At 42.3% G+C, this 19851-nt stretch overlaps 1 protein-coding gene across 1 annotated transcript in view; it reads right to left on the reverse strand.

Annotated features, from left to right (window-relative positions):
* CNTNAP5 (contactin associated protein family member 5) overlaps nt 1-19851 on the reverse strand; it is a 472567-nt gene that overhangs the window by 187277 nt on the left and 265439 nt on the right. The window contains exon 12 of the mRNA XM_054970095.1: nt 16639-16758. Within this exon, the coding sequence (XP_054826070.1) occupies nt 16639-16758 (120 nt within the window). The remainder of the gene's footprint in view (nt 1-16638; nt 16759-19851) is intronic.

Raw genomic sequence — 19851 nt, forward strand, 5'->3', positions numbered from 1 at the left:
GGGGGGAATGGGTCCCTCGCCCTCACACCCTTTCTGTGAAGGCCGGACGGTGGGTGCTGTGTGATGCTTCGGCTTTGGGCCACAAGGGACAGATCAACTACTGTTGCACATAAGATCGTACGTCACAGTGGCCCCTGCCAACAGCAGCGGCTGTCCCCTCTGGGCAAGGGTGAATGGGTAATGCTGCTATGACCAGTCATATCCTTTCCGCGAAGGCAGGAAGGAGTGGTGCTGCAAGCTGACACCACTTTCTGCTGTGAGGAGCAGCTCTGCTGCTGTTGCTGGTGTTAGCATGGCACCACACAGTACCCCTACTTTCCATGGGCACCTGCTGCCCCCTCTGAACAGGGGGGAATGGGTCCCTTGCCCTCATACCTTTTCCATGAAGGCTGGATGGTGGGTGCTGTATGATGCTTCAGCTTTGTGCCACGAGGGACAGATCAACTGCTGTTGTGCATAAAATTGTACGTCAGGGTGGCCCCTGCCAAGAGCAGTGGCGTTCCCCTCTGGGCAGGGGTGAATGGGTAATGCCGCCACGACCAGTCACATCCTTTCCGCGAAGGCAGGAAGGTGAGTGATGCTGGTGACAGCCTCCACTGTGACACAGGGGGAGTGGACAAGCCTCTGCCACAGCAGTCTGCATACTCCTTCAGAGTGGATGTGGGATCCCTCCATCCCGGTCCTGCTGCACAATGTGGCCAAGAAGCCTTGGGCTCAGCCCTCCTCTCCCACACAAGTACATGGTCCCTCTTCTCACCTCGCCCTCTGCAAAACACTGAGTCCCCTCCCAATGACCTCTCCAGTCCTGTCCTATTCTATCCTTTCCACAAAGGCAAGAAGGTGGTTGATGCTGGCTGCTGCTGCAGAGTTCCTCAGTGGGATCCTCAGAGGAGGCCTCACAGCTGTTAGGTTCTTCTGACTTCACAGACCCTCCATTCACCTGTCCCTCTCTGGAGCACTCCACCCCCTCCAAACGACATCTCCTCTCCCTCCCATCCTTCCATGGGCGGTGCTGCGGCCAGGCCCCCTCGCCCCCTAAAGGGGAGGTGGCTTATTGTCACCTTCCTGTGGCCACCAGACCCGGCAGCCACCATCATCACCCTTGTTCCAGCATGCACCGGGAATACCAGTGCACTCCACTTTGGTCTGGTGGTTGCAGGAGGATCTTCCCACCCCCACATGACAGGTCCTCTCCCTCCCATCCTTTCTGACAAGGCAGGAAGGTGGGTACTGTCGGCTGCCACCACAGAGTAGCTCAGTGGGAGCTTCAGAGGAGGTCTCGCGGCTGTTGGTGGATCTTCCCACTTCCCCTCCAAATGACATCTCCTCTCCCTCCTTTCCTTTCCAGCAAGGCAGGAAGGTGGGTGCTGTCGGCTGCTGCCGTACTGTTCCTCAGTGGGACCCTCGGGTGAGGACCCGCAGTTGCTGGGGGATCAGGTCCCCGTCTGAATGACATGTCCTCTCCCACTCATGCCAGGAAAACCAGCGTGCTCCTCTTTGGCCTATCGGGCGGGCACATGGGGGGTGCCGCCGGTGAGTGGCCAGACCCCCCGCCCCCTGAAGGGGAGATGGCTTGTCGTTGCCTCCCCATGGCTGCCAGGTCAACACCCACCATCTGTATACTGGGCCAACGTCAACCGGTGGCTCTAATTGTGTTGAGTGGGAGTTTCCTGGGGTCCTTGGATTGGAGAGGGTATAACTCCAAGATCTCTTTTGCAATCTTGTCCAAACTTGGGTGATGGCTGTAGGAGAGCCTGCAAAAGACTCCTTGGGGATATGGGCTCTGTAAGTGCGACGGGGGGCATTCCGTGCCTAACGAACTGCGAACCGCAAACCAGTTTGATAACGGGAAATGTCCGTTGCAGTTCACAATCTCGGGATTGTTGTCGGCACCAAACCGCAAACTGCTGGTTCATTAAATTTTTTTGGTTCATGCCCATGTCTACCTGAAACTCTTCATGGCAGCAGCATATTTTTTAAAAAATGGTTTTGGATTCTGAGCTGAATCAGGAAAGACAGCCCATATGGAATGCTGCAAATTGCTGATAAAAAGGATAACCCCAGAGGCTAGGCTCACCATTACACCATCATAGGTGATTTGTACCATATATAACATAAAAAAATATGTGGTATTTCCTGGGCTAAACAAAGGACAATTGGTAAATTAAAAAAAGGAATTTTCTGGAGGAAACTGAGAAGTATGAAGGCTGTAATTCAATTTCACCCTGAAAGTGATGGGATTTTTTTCAATTGTGACAATTTTTATATTAAAAAGAACCCTACTACCTATCATTACATGGGAGACAGGACAGATGATCATATAATACTTTCCTTTATCAGCCACCTGTGAATGGCTGTTGTTGTTGTTGTGTGAATGATCACTAGTTACGATTGTTTCCTATTATTTTTTTTTTTTACAGCTGTATTAGGCTCACTCCTGGCAAAAATCTGAATTCCTATGTAGAAAGTCTTTTTTCTAACTTTCTCACAGACCCAATTAAGTCTTTTGGGGATGGCAACTTTAGTACAAGTTGCACATTACAGGCTTAGAATGAAAAACAATCCTGATGATTGCTGGTATTTTGCTCTAATTGGGTTCTGAAGAGATTCAACAGGAAGGGAGGGAGGGAAAAAGCAAATGTATACTAACTTTTAAAAGTAGTCTGCTAATCCACTAAAGTGCCTCTGACAACTTCCAACATTTTACCAGTGGGAGTTGTGCCTTGCTGAGCCGCTTGAAAGATTCTTGCTGAGCTTTCCACTTTATGCTATAGATATTTGCCACCCTGCATATCACTAAAGCTGTTCATGAAAAGTACAAAAAAATCATACCCACCCACAGCAAATCACATGGATAACATGCTTACTCTGGGTCAAATGGATCTACTGATGGGTACAAATCATCATTCTCTTCCACTCCCAACAGAGATGGCCTTTTCACTGGCTTGTGTGCCATACACTTAAGAATTGTTGACAAATTCATTTGCAACAGACTGCAGCCTATGTTTTATACAAATGTCTAATAGAAATACAACCTTGCTGTGAAAGCAGGAGAAGAAAGGGACTGGGGCGGCAGGGGGAGGAGAGATGGAAAGACAAAGAGGACTTTTTAAATGGATTGCCCTCCCAGAAACCCAAAGAAAAAGACACTCATAGGTTTCAAATGGAACAAGGGAAAGACAGGGGGATTAAGGGGGAAAAATCTATATTGGTAGAAAGCTTTATATTTTTATATTTCCCTTCACTTCCAATATATTGTTTCAAATGTACACTACCTGTAACTTTTACAACTCAGAAATCAACCTAATGCTGGACTGAACCAAGAGTATTTGGACCAGAATAGCAGCAGCTACTTTTATAACAGATAGACACAAAATAAGTATTTTAAATAAATAATAATCACTATTAATTAAGAGCTTTGTCTAAAAGGTACAATCATGCAGATCAAGCATAATTTAATTGTTTTGTACACATTATTCTGCTTCAGTTAGGACAAAGAGCTACATGGGGCATCCCAGTCTCTTTCATTGCCTGGTTCTAATGACTGGAAATCTCATTCAGCTTGCCTTCTGGCTTTGAGATTTCATCAGATATTGGGATGGACTTAGAAATCCTACTCTTTGGGGGAGAAAGGACCCCCGGGAACAGGATTTCAGGGGGCAGGGTGGACTGCTGTGGGAGGAGAGAACCACAAAAGTTGTGCTCTGTGAGCAAAAGTCTTTGCACCTATGGAAACCTTGCACTGGACTCAACCCATTGCTCACAGGGTTTCAAGCATAATATCATAATCATAGTACTATGAAGGTTTTATTTTTTAGTGGAGGTTTCTGGGAAATTAAATTCTACACCTAGTATTGTAGTTTAGGCTTGTAAAGTATTTCAGCATCCAGACAATTTTAACAATAGACAATTGATTGACATGGCTGTAAGTAGCAAAAGAGATCCTCTTTTGTTCTGGAACGTCCCTCTATGATTTAATTACGAGAATTATATCTAGCATTGGTGTGTGGATTTGTTCATGTTCTGTTTGCTGCAGTTTACAGCTCCCTAGTTTAATTTACACTTTTTTCTCCTCTGCTTTATCTTATTAATAGAACACACCAAGAAAAGCAACCTCGATATGATTATTTCATCATGATTTTTTTCCTACTGTATTATTAAATGTGCACATGTACAATGACTACAATGAAGGAGAGAGGTGCATATGAAGTACTGAGCTCTGGGGATTTGTTAAACCTACAGCAAATAACCAATTCCCAGTAGTCTGTAAAATGGAGAATTCCTAATTTCAGTTCCATTTGGGAAAGAAGGTAATTCTGAACTCCAAAATCCAAGGAGAAAAATCACATGAGGAGAATTTTTAAGGAATTTCTGCAGCCTATTGGGTTGAATCTAGTGGAAAACTTTAAGTGAAGGAAGGGGACCATTTGGGTTTTATTGAATTATTTTATACTATTTTAAACATTTTAAATTTAAGTATAAACTCTGAGAGCCAGTTTGGTGTAATTGTTAAGAGCATGGGACTCTAATCTGGAGATCCTGGTTTGATTCCCCAATCCTCCACTTGAAGCCAGCTGGGTGACCTTGGGCGAGTCACAGTTCTCTGGAGCAGAGATGGGCACAAAATGAACTACGGAACAAAATTCCGTATGGAACAGCCAGTTCATAGTCAAAGAACCACGCATTCCGTGGGACCATGTTTTTCCTAACCAAACAAACTTTTCTTACCGTTCCGTTGCCGGTTCGGACACTTTTGGCATCAAATACTCCCTTGCCCAGGCAATGGTGGCAGTCTTTAGCTTGCCCCCAATCTGAGGCCTCCAGGCTTGATTGGTAGCTGTCCCTGCCAACTAGAGAGCTCCCACTCTGGCCTATCCAGCCAGGAAAAAGGGGGGAAAGAATCTCCAAGGCAACTGAGGAGATGGGCCTTCAGCAGCCATGGTAACACCAATCTCTTCCATCCAAAACCATGTTAGGCAGGTTTTTCTACCAACCAGAGTGCTCATGTGTTGTTCAATCTCTTGACTTTTTCCATAAATAGGGGAAGCCGTGTGATTCAGTTTTTTTAGAGTGGGAGAGGGAGGAGAGCTTGGTGGCTTGGTGGCTGCTGTGGTGTTGGGATTGGGATTGGGACTTGGATCTTTGGCCTGCACTTCTGGCTGCTGGAAAAGGAGCTGAAAAGCCTCTTTTCTTTTCTCTTGCTTTCTTGTTTTTCTTTCTGACTGGGGAGGTGTTTGGGGAAAGGGTGCTTTTTTCCTTTCTCCTCCCCCATCCTAGTCTTCCCCCACGAACCTCGAATCGGTTCAGAAACTGGGTGAATTCATTAAGTTCGTGTTCCGTGTTCCATGGAAATTAACGAACCATGAACCAAGTGGTTCAGGGTTTTTTTGTTTCATGCCCATCTCTACTCTGGAGCTCTCTCAGCCCCACCCACCTCACAGGGTGTTTGTTGTGGGGATAATAACATACTTTGTAAACTGCTCTGAGTGGGCATTAAGTTGTCCTGGAGAGCGGTATATAAATATTATTATTATTTTAAAATGTTGCTTTAAATTTTTTTAATGTTTTCATGTTCTCTGCCCTGGGGACCCTAGGCAGCATTCAAATGCTTTAAACAAACCAAGCAACCAACAAACAAATTTTCACCAATCCCTCTTCCTATTGCAGATCTCTGACTTTCCTCTCCAGCTGGACTTCCAGCTGATCAGCTGGAAGCTGCTTTCTTCTGATCTCTCATTCGGAAACTGTGGTGCCTCCCACACTTGCTGAGATGCAGTAAATTCAGGGGAGAGGATCAAATGCTCTCTTCTTTGCGGCACAAACTCAGAGTTTAAGGTGAGAAGAAAGAAACAAATTGCTTCTCTTTTCCCCACTGTGAGTGGGCTTCTGACCAACAGGCAGTTGCAAACTCGTTCAGCAGCTGTTGGAGTTGCTTGATGCAATCCAAGCATATCCCTTATTGACTCAACTTCTGAACAGGTTAGCTGAGGAATCTTTGACACACAGCACCACATTAGGGCAAGACAACAGCTACATGAAGACAAATGCTATTATGCTGGCATTCCATCTTCTCCTTTCCTAACCTAAATAGTCATTTATTACATTATTTCCCTTGCCTCTCTGCCATATGCACCTTCTGGTGTCATATGTGTGAGGCAACATCAAGTGATGGCATGAATATCTTAAATGGTCATCGCATATCAAATACCACAGCCAGAATTTTCACATCATCGGACAAAATTGCAAAAACAGGACTTCTAACTTAGGAAGTTGCACACTCAACAGCAAGCCATTGTGTAAGGAAGCAGCAAATGATGGCGAGGGTCCTGCTACATGCTATGGCAGTATTACCTGGCCCAGGTCATTTTAATTCCTTCTACACTCTGTGTCTGCTTTTAATATTTTACATGCAGCATGTGCAGAAAGGAGAACTGAACACTTTGCCCTACTTCATTTTTCTCCCATGAGAATTTTTTCCAGGAGAGCCCAGCAGGAGAAAAAATGGCTTGAGAAAACTGATTTCAGGTAGAGGTGCTACTGAATTACACTCCCCCACACATGCACACACATGGTTTTGACTAAAAATCCCCATTTTCATTTCCACTTTTTCCTTATGCAAACTGAACCTGTGAGTCTTTATTTTCACGTCATTTTATGTTTCTTCACACTGAATCTTTCCATTACATTTACATAATTTTTAATGTTATTTTTGTCGATGGTGTATAAATGGTGCACAAATACCTTTAAAATATTCTAAAAGAACCAATTAATTTGAATAAAACAGCAATGAAAAGTCACACAATGATGGTACCTTTACATCTCTCTCTTCCCCATCCTATCCCACTTTACAGAATGGCAATCATTTGCCACTGACCTTTCTAGTCTGGCCCCCAGATCTATGCTTGTCTGAATCAGCCTTCATACTGTACATCATAGCCATTTAGTAAATCACTCACTTCAGTGAATAGGGAAGACATGCTCTGGAGCAAAAAAGAAAGATATCCTTCCAATTAAAAGAATTTGGCAATCTTAGAATCCATCAAACCAGGCAGCCAATTTGGACACTTTACATTTTAGTTTGTATTCATGAGCTCAGATGTTTCATCTACATTCTTCAATTCAGGTGCACTGATGACTCAGGGAAAACAAAGGTAGCAGGTTAAGCACCATCCAAGTTGGTTGAAGAGCAGGCAATAGAGAAAGGGCCTAGGAAAAACAGGGCTTGGATGAGAGCAAGTCAAGTATCTATTGACCAGGGTGGAAAGTGGGAAGTGCACAACTACCATATGATGTGTACAGTGCATTAGATAAAATGGCATGGGAGGACAGTTAAAGAATATGCAATACAACCTTTTGAGATGCAGGGTGTGTGAATATTTCTTTCTATCAGGATCATAGACAATTCACTGATAATACTGAAAGGGCTTATATATGCACACATCTGTTTCAAAAAAGGTGACTTCTACTGTGGTCACAAATGCTATTTGTGGTCTGTGTGTAAAAATGAGGTTTTTCAATCTCCTCAAAAGAGAAAGTCTGCTTGGCAATGCAACCCCAAACCTCAGCAATGGCCGAGTACTTCTTTCTGAAGAAATTAATTGGCTATTCTGGGATCACTGGCACTGGCTCAGTTAAGCTGCAGGAGCTTTCTTCTGCTGAATCCCTGCTTTAGAAATAATTGTGAAAAGGGCACAGCCGAATAGGATGTGATTCATAAGATATGTAAACAAATAACGCTTTCTTTCCTCATTTCAACAAACAGGGAAGAACGTTATTACTTTTATGTCCTATTTTTTTCCTCCCTCCATTGACTTTAATTAATTAGGTCTCCCTAGACTTGCAAGCATGCAGAGAGAATGAGAAAGAAGCTCTCCACACAGTATTTCTGGCCTCCCTCCTGATACACTCCACTTTATTATTTCATTACACTCTTGGATAAGTTTCAAACCCAGTTCAGGTAAAACAGCTGAAGGACAGCTAATGTTCCTTGCATCACATTTACCTGGGAAAGTTAAATTAAGCCAGAAAAAGCCAAATGTCCTAAGTGGTTATTAAATTGTTTTGTAATACAAAGGTGACAATGCCTAAATCCCAAGATAATGTTACAGCATTATGTCTTAGCCATCTTATTTAATGGTACAATTTACTAAGAGATTACAGTGCAGAGGTAGTCTTAAAGGATGGCTCTCAGAAGTATAGAACCGTCCAATTCTTAACATACCTCAAGTTCCCCTCCTACATTATATGATGAAATGGAGGAAAATAGGGAAGCACAATTCTCATCATTGCCTAGTGTTTCTTTCCCTCTTTTAAGCTGATGGGACTTCCCTTCTCCTTTCGTGCATTTACCACATAAATTAAGAGAACTACAATTTGACAGGAACTGCCTTTTGAAGCTGATGTGATCCAGCATGCCGTGCCTCTGAAAAACAGCAGAACTGCAAATTTACAAAGCACGAGACCACACAGGGTAAAAAAAAACCTGGGGACAAAGTCTAAGAATGATCAATTGCCGATATCAGAGTGTTGCAACTTGAACCTTTCTGGATGCAAAGTTAAACATAATTGCAAACATAATAACAGCTGCCTTTGTAGCCCTAATCAGGCAGAAATGTGGGATTTTAACATGGTAAGTAAGAAGTAAGTTAGCAAATAAACAAATATTTTTAAGGGCTATAAGATTCCTTCTTGGGTAGCAGAATCTGCTTGGCTTAAGTAAATGTGGTGGTGGAAAGTGCCATCAAGTCATAGCTGACTTATCTACAGCTCTTCAAAAACCCAAAACAATGCTATTAAGATGGTCTCTTTTCAGAAGGCAATATTACTTCTGTAATAACCAATGGAAAATACATGTAATTATTAAACCTGTTTTGTTTAAATGTAGGGCACAGGAAGTCAAGGTACAAAAATAATGAAAGTGAGTTTTCCTAGGTAGCCCAGCACATTGTTTAACTTGAAGAGGGAGAAGATAATTTCAGGGCTTCAAAGCCTGTATTTGTTTTTACAGTTCAATAATGTCTTAAGGATACATGATGTTATCAGCCAGGGCTCAGATAGTCCAAGGCCTGGAACAGTTGCAAGCAACCACTCTTGCTCTCAGGTATCACTTGGGCAAGTGATAATCAGTTGTGTTATCAATCTAGACAGCTTTAAGACTGCAGAGGAAAAAATGACCAGCCTCCTAAGCTGCTTCCATGCAGAGTTGCAAAAATGACCCCTGTCATGGCAGTAGCAGAAGCAGTTTGGATGGAGTTTTAAACAGGTTAAAAACTGCATCCATACTGTAAACATAAGAACATGTAAGCAGTCGGCCCAGCCTCCACCATTTTAATAGCCATTTTTAATATGGCTGCTTGTGATATTAAAATATCACCAGGCCTCTGGATTTAAAATGGCAGCTGTATTGCCACCAGAGGACCTCCAAAAGTTGCTGAATCCCACCTGGGAGGACATGGCATGCATGGAATGCCACACAGGAATGCGGAGTGATTAAGAGGTGATTGGATTTGCAGTCCCTCCAGCCCCATAGGAGTAAGGTGCAACAAAGGTCTCGCAGAGTTATCCCTACTTAACACATTCCGTTCCCTTCTTCCATGATGAAATCTCCTGTCCTTGATTGAGGAGCTAATCAAATGACGTTCATAAATTTATACAATTGTTCCTGGGAAAGTACAGTCCCCGCCTAAAATCCATCAACTTAGCTCTGGTGGAATTCACTAGCAAACTAGGAGCCTGCCAGATCAAACCAGGGGTTTGTTTAATCCAGGATCCTGGTTTACGTAGTGAACTAGGCCAAAGCGTTCCCTAGATGCTTTGGTCTTCAGAAGTTTATTGGCTCTGAAGATGGAGGCTCCCTTTAATCACCTTGAGTAGTAGCCATTGATGGAGCTGGTACTTGTCTATAATAAAGGACCTAAATGGTAAAATAAGTTTAGAAAGGGACCATACTGGTCTCAGGACAGGCAAATGGTAATAGAAAATAGAAAATTCATTTTTAAATTGGTCAAGGGGTCTTTACATAGGGTACTATGTAAGAAATATGATGTGAGCAAAAAATCTCAACCTACACAGGTATAAGAGTATACTTTAATGCTGTAAGAGATCAAAGTCGCTTCAGTTCCATTATGAAATAGCCCGTTTTGGCACCAACAACGTGCAAATCAAACTGGGCAACAATAAGAGGGTTTTACTGCGCCCCCCTCCCAGTTTCATCTCATCTAGTTCTCATTTTTTATTCGTCTTGTTTGAAATATTCCTACAGAGAATGATTTGCTCCTGGAAACAAAATCATTTCTCTGTGATTTAGAATGTTTGTCACTGAATAAGATTATTCAGACTGATTAAATTTTAAACAAGTCAAATGTATGGTAAATGTTACAGAAGTAGGAAGAAAAACTCTGCAAGTTGGTACAATGCATTTGTTCCAGGGTTCTTCCTGGTATCTGTAACTTGCCATAACGCAAACTGTGTATCAAAAATGTAACTACCTTGGTTTACAACACAGCCCTTGTTAAAATGTTGTGGCAGCCTCAATACTTGATCATTATTTTTCTGAAATTATGTACATTGCTCAATTAGTTTGAGATAACGCCACTCAAGCAGCAACCATATAAGAGAGGTCTAACATTCCACCTCTATGAAGAGCCAGCAAGTACTGTCTAGACTAAATAACAGTGTAAGCAGTTCAATTTCTTACTTTGACTTTTTTGTTATCTTATATTCCTCATTCTGCTACATCTTCATATGCAACAACCTATTGTTTTAAATAGGCTGCTTAGTTAAATGGTACCCAAGTGGATGAATGCTGGGGAGTTTAAATCCTCTCTTTGTTCTCTGGTAAATGAAGTCATGGTACTCATATTAAATGTACAGAGGAATCTGATTTAAGGGCCCATAATGAAGGTGAAAGAGACCTTAAGAACTGACCGATAATAACAACCACCACCACCACCTTGTGCTTATATAGCACTCTTCAGGACAACTTAATGCCATACTTGGAGAGGTTTACAAATCTCATTATTATCCCCACAACAGACACCCAGTGGGAATGTGGGGCTGAGATAGGTCACCCAGCTGGCTTCAAGTGGAGGAGTGGGGAATCAAACCCAGTTCTCCAGATTACAGTACTACTCCTCTTAACCAGTAAATCAAACTGCAAGCAACAATTGAGGTCTCTTACTTTCACACCTTGGAATTTGATCTTTGTATTTACCCAATTGTAGAGCCAATGGCAACTCTCTTTTTCTTCTTCCCCAAGACTGAACTGAATTTGTCCATACACAGTCAAAGAGGAGGCCCCATTGAAAGGCTATGGCTCAATGGTAGAGCATCAGCTTTGCATGCAAACACTCCCAGGTCCACTATCCATCATCTGCAGTTAAAAGGATCAGGCAGTAAGTGAAGTGAAACTCCTCTCTCAGAAGCCCTGAAGAGCCACTTGCAGTCACAACAGACTATACTGACTTTGATAGACCAATGGTCTGACTCAGTATAAGGCAACATCATGTGACTGTGGTCAAGTCATACACCCTTATAACCACACATTAGTCTTCCCAGGAGATACCTGCTCACTCTGTTCACATATTGTACCCATCTCATTAACATGCTACAAATATCTTGGCATATCAGACTTTTTACAGTTATATTGTGTAGACAAATTCAGTTCAATCATGGGAAAGAAGAAAAAATAGAGTTACCGTTGGCTCTACAGTCCAGTAAATAGAAATATCAGATTCCAAGGTGTGAAAGTAAGATACCTCATTTGTGGCTTATAGTCAGTTCTTATTCTCTTTATAGCATTCCCCAAATAGCTTCTCTTTTTTCCACCACTAGTATTGGCAGGCATAGAAAAAGATTTTCATTGTTCCTACTCCCAACCTTCTCAAAGGCAACAGCAACAAGGCTTTCAATAATGGATAAATACCTGGCCAAGTTAAAATTAAGCATTGATCTTGTCACACCAGCATCTAAGTGTTATTGATTTCTTGGCTTGGGGTCTAAATACAACAAAACTGAAACACTTGGAGAGATACTGCAGTGGAATGACTCTGGGTATTGTAACCAAACTGTTCAGACACGGAGGTTAAAACATAATCCCGTTGGGAACATGGACAGTCCATTTTTAAACATTCTCCAATATACTTTTAGGATTTAGGAATCCAATCCAATACACTGGGGGGGGGCAACTATCAGAAGCACATCTGAGGCTCTTGAAGCAGAGCATATAGCCCATGTAAAGTTCACCTAAGGGTACTTTCATGCAATAATTGAGAGAAATGTGTTTTCCGGGTTGATACATGAAGCCAGCCACAAGTGACATTTCAATCATCTATACAGTTTTAGGAGTCACAAAATGTTTGGTCTCATCCACCACAGGTACAGTATCTGCACAGAGGGATCCCCAAAAGGAATTTTCTCCCCTTTTTTATGGAACAGTGTGCCAGGCTGCTATCAGGAATTGAAGATTCTTTCCATATCCCCATCACTGCCCCCATTCTCATCTTCTTGGTCAAGCAATGCAAGCCTGGAGTTCATATTCTTTGACTGAGCACACAAGAGAAGGCTTGACAGTAAAATGGAATGCACTTAAAATGACTTGGCACAGTGCCTATGCATACACCTATATGTGGGTTCCACAGGAGAAGGCATGGAAAATTATTATACCCATTTAAAGTTACTGGGAATGCCAGGGACTAGACTGACACTCAACTATTTTGCACATACCCATAGTTTTCATTATTTTAATTTTAATAATCAGTGGATTTAAGTCTTAATATATGCTTGCATATAATCAAATTCAATGGTACTTCACATGCCCTATTCTCTCTCTCTCTCTCTCTCTCTCTCTCTCTCTCTCTCTCTCTCTCTCTCTCTCTCTCTCATCTAAAATCTAAGATGCAGTGTTACAGCAGGAGGGGGATAAGTAGGGAGGGAAATGATCTCTGTTTCATTACTCTCAATAAGCGTTTTCCCTTTTGCCCATAAAAAGAATAATCTAGTCCGTCATTTTGAAAAATAGATGCAGAAGGACCTTGAAGTTACATAGGCATATCAGTTTATTGCACTGATATTGTAAAGATTAAAGCTTTATGTTAACAGACATTTTAAATATGTTTTACACCTTTAAAAACATTCTTAATAATTAACTGGTAAATGTTTAATTCATGTACGGTAACTGCCCAATTAACTCAAAATGGAAATTGAATGTGAGGCATAGGAGGAAGAAAATAATGTCAAGGCTAGCTTGTCAGGCTGCCCTTGATATCCTAGAACAGGGACATGATGTTTTCAAAACTGATCAGTCACAACTACACATGGCTGAGAACCACCAGGCACAGCCATTGATGTTACTTTTTCTTGCCCCCGCAAGAACTCAATATAACAGCATCTGCTGAATCTCTGTTTTCCTGTTCCCTGCAAGATCTCTCATTATTATCGCCCCTAAATTGTCTTGGATTGCCAGTTCTTGACAGACCAAAGAAAGAGTGGTGTTGGGGGGTGATAGTGAACTTTGAATTCCCTTCAGTAGAAAAGAGGGGAGCTCTAGTTTGCATCCATGGGCACTTGTCCACATCTTTACAATGAACAGGCAAAGAATGAATATGGTTTAACCCCATTCTATCAGAAGTGTAACCTCCTTGCTTACACTTGGTTTGCAGGGGTGTTGTTTTTCTCCCTCTTTTCTCTCTCTTTTTCAGTTGTCCTTACACGGTATTTACATACATTCAGTTAAAGAAGAGTTAATTTTAGTTAGCAGATACTTCTGTTTTCTTATGGGAACCAGAATCATTTTTGTCATAGACAAGATATTGAGAACATGCTCCAATTTAGTGCCATCTAGCAATTAAGGATGTCACAGTTACAGAACACATATATTCAGACACACTTGAACCATTACATGCACAATCCAAAGAACGATATGGCATTATAGCATGCATTCTCTCTTAAGATACAATTTCCCCCTTTTTTACAAATGAAATTATGAGTAAACTTTCAATCCAAAAGGTGGTAGAGCCTCCAGCCTGTGGGCTGCTAGTTGACCATCCAAGATCTAAAATTGTTAGGAGGATACTTTCAGAAAGGAAATAGAACTGAAGTTTATTGCATTGCTGATTGTATATATTAGCTTGTTTGTACACCACTGTTTTCTAAATTTTGTAACCCAGATGTATATGGTTTGTGGTTGGTCTTACTGAAGCTTTTCTAATACTGTAATCTGCTTTGTGTCTCCACAAGAAATGCAGACTGTAAGTAAACAAAGTATGTGCATTATCAAGAAAAGCCACACTATTCCAGAAGAAAGACTTTAAGAAAATCTGAAATGTTGTCTGCTGTGACTGCATGCTCATACTGATTCTAAAGATACTCAGTGTTTAGTTTCTTTTATATTTGTTTATATTTTGTCAAACATTTTGATTCTTCACATTTTACTATTGGTCTAGCAGTGTTATTTGCAATATGGACACATGTTGCACATTTTCAGATACTTCATACAGTATTTATAAGTCATTTATATTATTTGTTGTAGATTTTCTGGGCTGTATGGCCATGGTCTTGGCATTGTAGTTCCTGACTGTGACTGGCATATCATAAGCATAAGCACAATTTCAACAGGAAAGAAGAGAGTTTAAGAATGAATAGGGCATGGTTTCCAGTCCTGAAAAACACCAGACTAACAAAATACTCTACATCTTACAATAGCCCTGCAGATAAAATTAGCATATCAACCACTAATCCATATGAAAAAGAACCTCCTCAGGATACAATGAAGCTTTCCCCCATTAGCATGCCAAAACCTGGGAAACTCTTAGAGGATGACTCAGCCCAAACCCACCTTCCTGAGTAGATATAAATTACCTGCTAACATTTTCTCCACACATTGATACTGAGAGAATTTTGTCTTTTGGTGCTACACCTCTGAAGATACCAGTCACTGCTGCTGGAGAAATGTCAGGAACTACAATGCCAAGACAATGGTTATACAGCCCGGAAAATCTACAACAACTAACATTCTCCAGCCATGAAAGCCTTTGACAATATATCATTTGTATTATATTTATAATGTGGATTTATTGACATACAAATAATGTTGGGAAAAATCTGTACGTTTTACAGGAAAAGTAATCAGTGCAAGGAAATGGTGCAAAAATTATTAAAAGGTTCAATTTTGCAAGAAAAAAAAATCAAAATGGGGACTCTGGACCTCAAAACAGCAAATATGCAAATCATTATGAGTGGCTTGATCACTGGCCACCATAACTCTTCAAAGTTAAACAACAAAGGAATGTGCTTGCTTCTCATTTCTGTGCCTGACATTCTGATAAAAGGCCTTTTCATCTCTAGGGGGAAAATATGGATATGCCTTGTTTCTAGGAGGAGCTCAGAACAGTTTTTGTATTTTAGAGGGTTATGCATTATGATGCATTGCATTTTAACAAGATTTTATACATGGCAGTTAGATGCAGGAGCAATTTGATATTGTCCAAAAGTAACAAAGAATGCAAATTAAATTTCTTTCACAATACCTTCATGAATGAATTGTACTTCCAGTTTTATGAAAGGAAAGATCAGATCTGCACCAGATGACTTATAAAATTCATGGGTGCACCAAAAAAGGGGTATGCACCAAAAACAGGGGTGTATATGATCTGAATCCTAGTTTCAAGGTTACCCCCCAAAAATGGTATTCCTGAAATCTGAATCAGATTCTTTAATCTGGTTCTGTAAGATTAGAGAATCTTGAATTTATCCAGCCATTATTCCCTATGGGAAAAACTACCCTGGGGGCTGGGGGGTATTTTTCAAGCAAAATCCACCAAATTTGGAAGGAACCCACTCCTTCCTGTCCACTAAAGACTCCCCAAGTTTCAGGTAGATTGAACCCAGGGGTCCAATTCTATTGGCCCCTGAACAAGCTGTCCCCAGACATTCTCCATTGTTTCCGACAATGCCCAACAGAATCAAAGTGAACTTCAAAGCAGAGAATCCCAATGTAAAATTAGACAATCCCAAACTGGAGGGGGCAGTGCTAACGGTAGCTGCAGAGTTTTAAAAAGCAACTGGCAGTGGCTCAAAGTGCTGTTTTAGAAGTCAGACAGGGTTGAGAGGGCAATGAGACTGGAATGCACTCTGCCTGCTACCTCCTGTCTCCTGCAAGCCTCATGCTACTCTCTTGCCTCCACTTTGTACCACTGCCTTCTCACTCACTGCTGCAGCTGCCTGTGACCCAATAATCCATCCCAGCAGAGTTCAACTCCCCAGATCCAATCTTAGCTTCTCCAGTGTAATCTAGCATAACAGGATTATGCAGGATAGGCAGAAATCCGGCTATTTAGCTGAATCACATTTTAGTCCCGGATTGCACATCCATATGAGATTTGCAGCCACTCTTCCTTCACTTGCCTTTACATAACTTCTAAACCTTTACTATGTGGTGCTGGTTTTGAAATCAGCAGCAGCACAACCTTGTCTCCCTCTTCTAATGGAGCTGCATGGAAGAACCACGTGCCCTTGTTTGCTAACACACACACACACACACACACACACACAAAGACTACCATGTAGTTTAGGCCAGAGATTTCATAATTTAACAACTGTTACCCAGTACTAAATGCATACTGGATGAAAGAGATTTCTTACCTGTTATATTGCAGTAGACTAAAAGTGGTGCAAGTGAACCACTTGCATCAGAATCAATGTGGAAGAAACCAGACATCTTCCCTTGGTGCCTGTAGGCTTCACACGATCTCTCATAAATAGCTGAAAGAAAGAGAAAAAGATATTTACAGCCAACAATACAAACAGTCATCAGGGAGGCTTGGGACAGTTTAGCACTATGTGCTGTGTGCCTGTCCCACTGTATGAGGGTGGCATCTATCTGTGGAACTAGTAATCTACATTATCAAGTAGCCACAATGACCTTTACAACCTGTCACTGCCAACACATTACTATGTGTTAACTAGACAAGGCGGAGTTAACTACATGTCACTCTAAAAAGCTGGTTTACTACACAGATGCAGCTGCCACAAAATGAGACTATAAGCAGCCAAACAGCAGGGCTGTTTGTGCCATCTGAAACGCCCCATAGATGGTCCTGTTTAAGTAAGAAAAAAACTCAACAGTAGATAATTGCAAGTTGTCTGCTAATGATCTCTAGTGAGATCACAGTTCTTTCTATACCCCTAGTCAGGGATTATGTACTTTTCTTTCGTTAAGTCATCATGACGCTGTGTCGTTGTAGACCTGTGATTTTTTTGTTATTCATGGGATACAGCACAATATTGGCTGGCTTTGAAAGAGAGGCGTTAGAAAAAGAGCTATTAAGAAACAAATAAGGGCCAACTACTTTGGGGCTGTCAAGAAGATACAGCATTCGATAATAAGGAAAATGGGGTTCAAATGCCAAGTGAACTGTAAACTCTTCAGATGGATCTGGGGAAAATATTTGTGCTTTACCTAAGTGAACGATAATGACCTTTCTCTTGCACTGCTGTGGGATGAATGAAATGAGGACTGTAAGTACTTTCACATCCCAAGCATGATATAAAGACTGAAAATAATGCAATATCTATGAAGTTGTTTTGCCTTGATGCATGAATTCTATAAATTACACCCTCCACCCCCAATTCCTCTTTGGGAAGATGTAATCAGTTGCTACCATCATACATTAATTTGAGTTCATTAACCATAACAGCTTGCTGGTGGTTCCCCCCCCCCCAATAGTTAAGTGGTAAAAAGGATATTCCTCTACATGTAACCAATTGATCAAGATATTTTCCCCTCCATAGGAGGCAGAAATATTTGTGAAACATTTTGCAAGAATGAAAGCAAAACACAGATTTGCCCTTTGTGCTAAAATAATAGCTTTATTTGTGCTAATGATAGTATATAGCCATATAATCAGGCATCATCATTGGCTGTTCCAAGGTCAATTCTACACTTCTTTCTGCGTACTTTGTAGTGTAACATACATAGAATACTAAGTAGAAATGCCTTCAAAATGTGCATATACAAGCACACCAATGAAACAGAATACACAAGGATTTCTATTCTGCATGAACAATACAGATTGGGACAGCATATTCCAGTGAAAATTCCTATTAGGCAAAATTTGGAGGCATCCTGGACATGTACAATCATTTTAGAGGATGCAAAGGAAATGCACTTTTTTAACTTGTTTATGTATTGTTGGTGTCTTCTTTTTAGAATTTTTTTTATCTTCTCTTTGTTGTATATAGCTTTTATGTTATTGTTTATAGTCTAAATAAAGAAAAATTCCATACTGCAAAGGAAATGCAGATTGCAATATGCATGGGCAGCCCAATCCTAAGGGGGGGTGGAAGTGCATAGGGAGAGAACCAAGGCTTACATGGGCATAAGTGGCTCCTACACGGGCACAAATGCTCTTCCGCCGGCAGTGGCACAAGGCGTGCTACTGCCGCAGGGCCACCGCCACCAGGAACGCTTGGCAGGCGGAGGGAGATGGAGAAGCAGCGCAGGGCCCCACACCAGCACAGGAGGGGGTGGGGCGGAGGGCAGGGCCAGAGTTAGTTCACTCCCTAAGCCCCGCCAGGCACAGGAATGCCCACAGCGGCACAAAAGAGCTCTGCTGCAGAAAAAGGTGGCATAGCACTTAGAGGCCCATTGCCGTGGAAAACTTGGCCCCCTCTCCGAGCTCTCAGCCCTGCCCCCATGGCCTGAAGGAGCATAGGATGGGAACTACCACAGATGCCAATCTGCATCTGCTACTGGGGCGGACAAGCCCCCCTCCCCACACCCGATCACCTGCTCACATAGCCTACAAAATGTCCGGCTGCACAGCTCATGACCTCAGGTAAGTGAGCACGCAGCCAAAGGCTCTGCCCCTCAGACTTCTGCCGTGGGTACTTTGACCACAAGGCGGGAGAGAGGGAACTCACAGTGGCAGGTACTGAGTGCACTTTGGGGACTTTGCAAGAAAAGTGGGAGAACTTTGCACTCACTCAAGGGAAGAAGGGCAAAGTCCAGAATGTCTGGCTAACTAACAATAAACACTCAAGTTTCCTTGCAGGTTATCTGACTCTGAAGTTCCATCTCAGTAAGGAGCGAGGTAGTACTTACAAATAAGAAGGAGATGAGACGGTGGCTAACCTGGCTCGTTGATTTGTGCTGGCTGCCCTACCACCTGAACTCATCTGACCACTAGCCTTGGCAGGGGAGAGGATGGTGGCGGCAGTCCCTGCCTGCCCCGGAGGGAGTTGCCCAGAAGACTACTCTTGACCAGGTGTTTGTAACTACCTGCTTACTTTCTCCCTTAAAGGTAAAACCATCTGACGGGGAGGGCGGTCTAGAAATGTGATTAAATAAATAAATAAATAAATAAATAAATAAATAAATAAATAAATAAAATCACCACAAGGCAGGGTACTTCCTCGCCAGAGGGTCTTACATCAGCGGGTCGCTAGTTGTACCTGTGGGGCTGTTGGGGCTGCTCTCTACTATGTGCATCTTCTCAGATGTTGGAGTGTGGGCGTTGGCTCGGCCGTGGGCTGGGCTGGGTTACTTGCAACACATGTGTGTCTTTCCCTTGCAGGCACGTCATGACTCGTCCTGGGAGATGACCAAGCATGGAGCACAAAATGAGGGCTGCACAAAACGCCTTGGCTCCCTCACTTTTTCCAGTTTAATGAAACGTGTTGAACAACAACAAAATTCTGTGTTTGCATGCCTGACTGACATTGCCATAGCCCGTCTCTCAACTCCCTGTCACACATGTCCACTCACACATCCCCGCAAATGTATCAAGTGGCGCCCCATCCAGCCTCCCTTCCCCCTTCCTCCCCTCAATGTAACTTCAGACAGTGGGGTGGGAA

Source organism: Eublepharis macularius, chromosome 2 (genome assembly GCF_028583425.1).
Source record: "Eublepharis macularius isolate TG4126 chromosome 2, MPM_Emac_v1.0, whole genome shotgun sequence".
NCBI classification, from domain to species: Eukaryota; Metazoa; Chordata; class Lepidosauria; order Squamata; family Eublepharidae; genus Eublepharis; species Eublepharis macularius.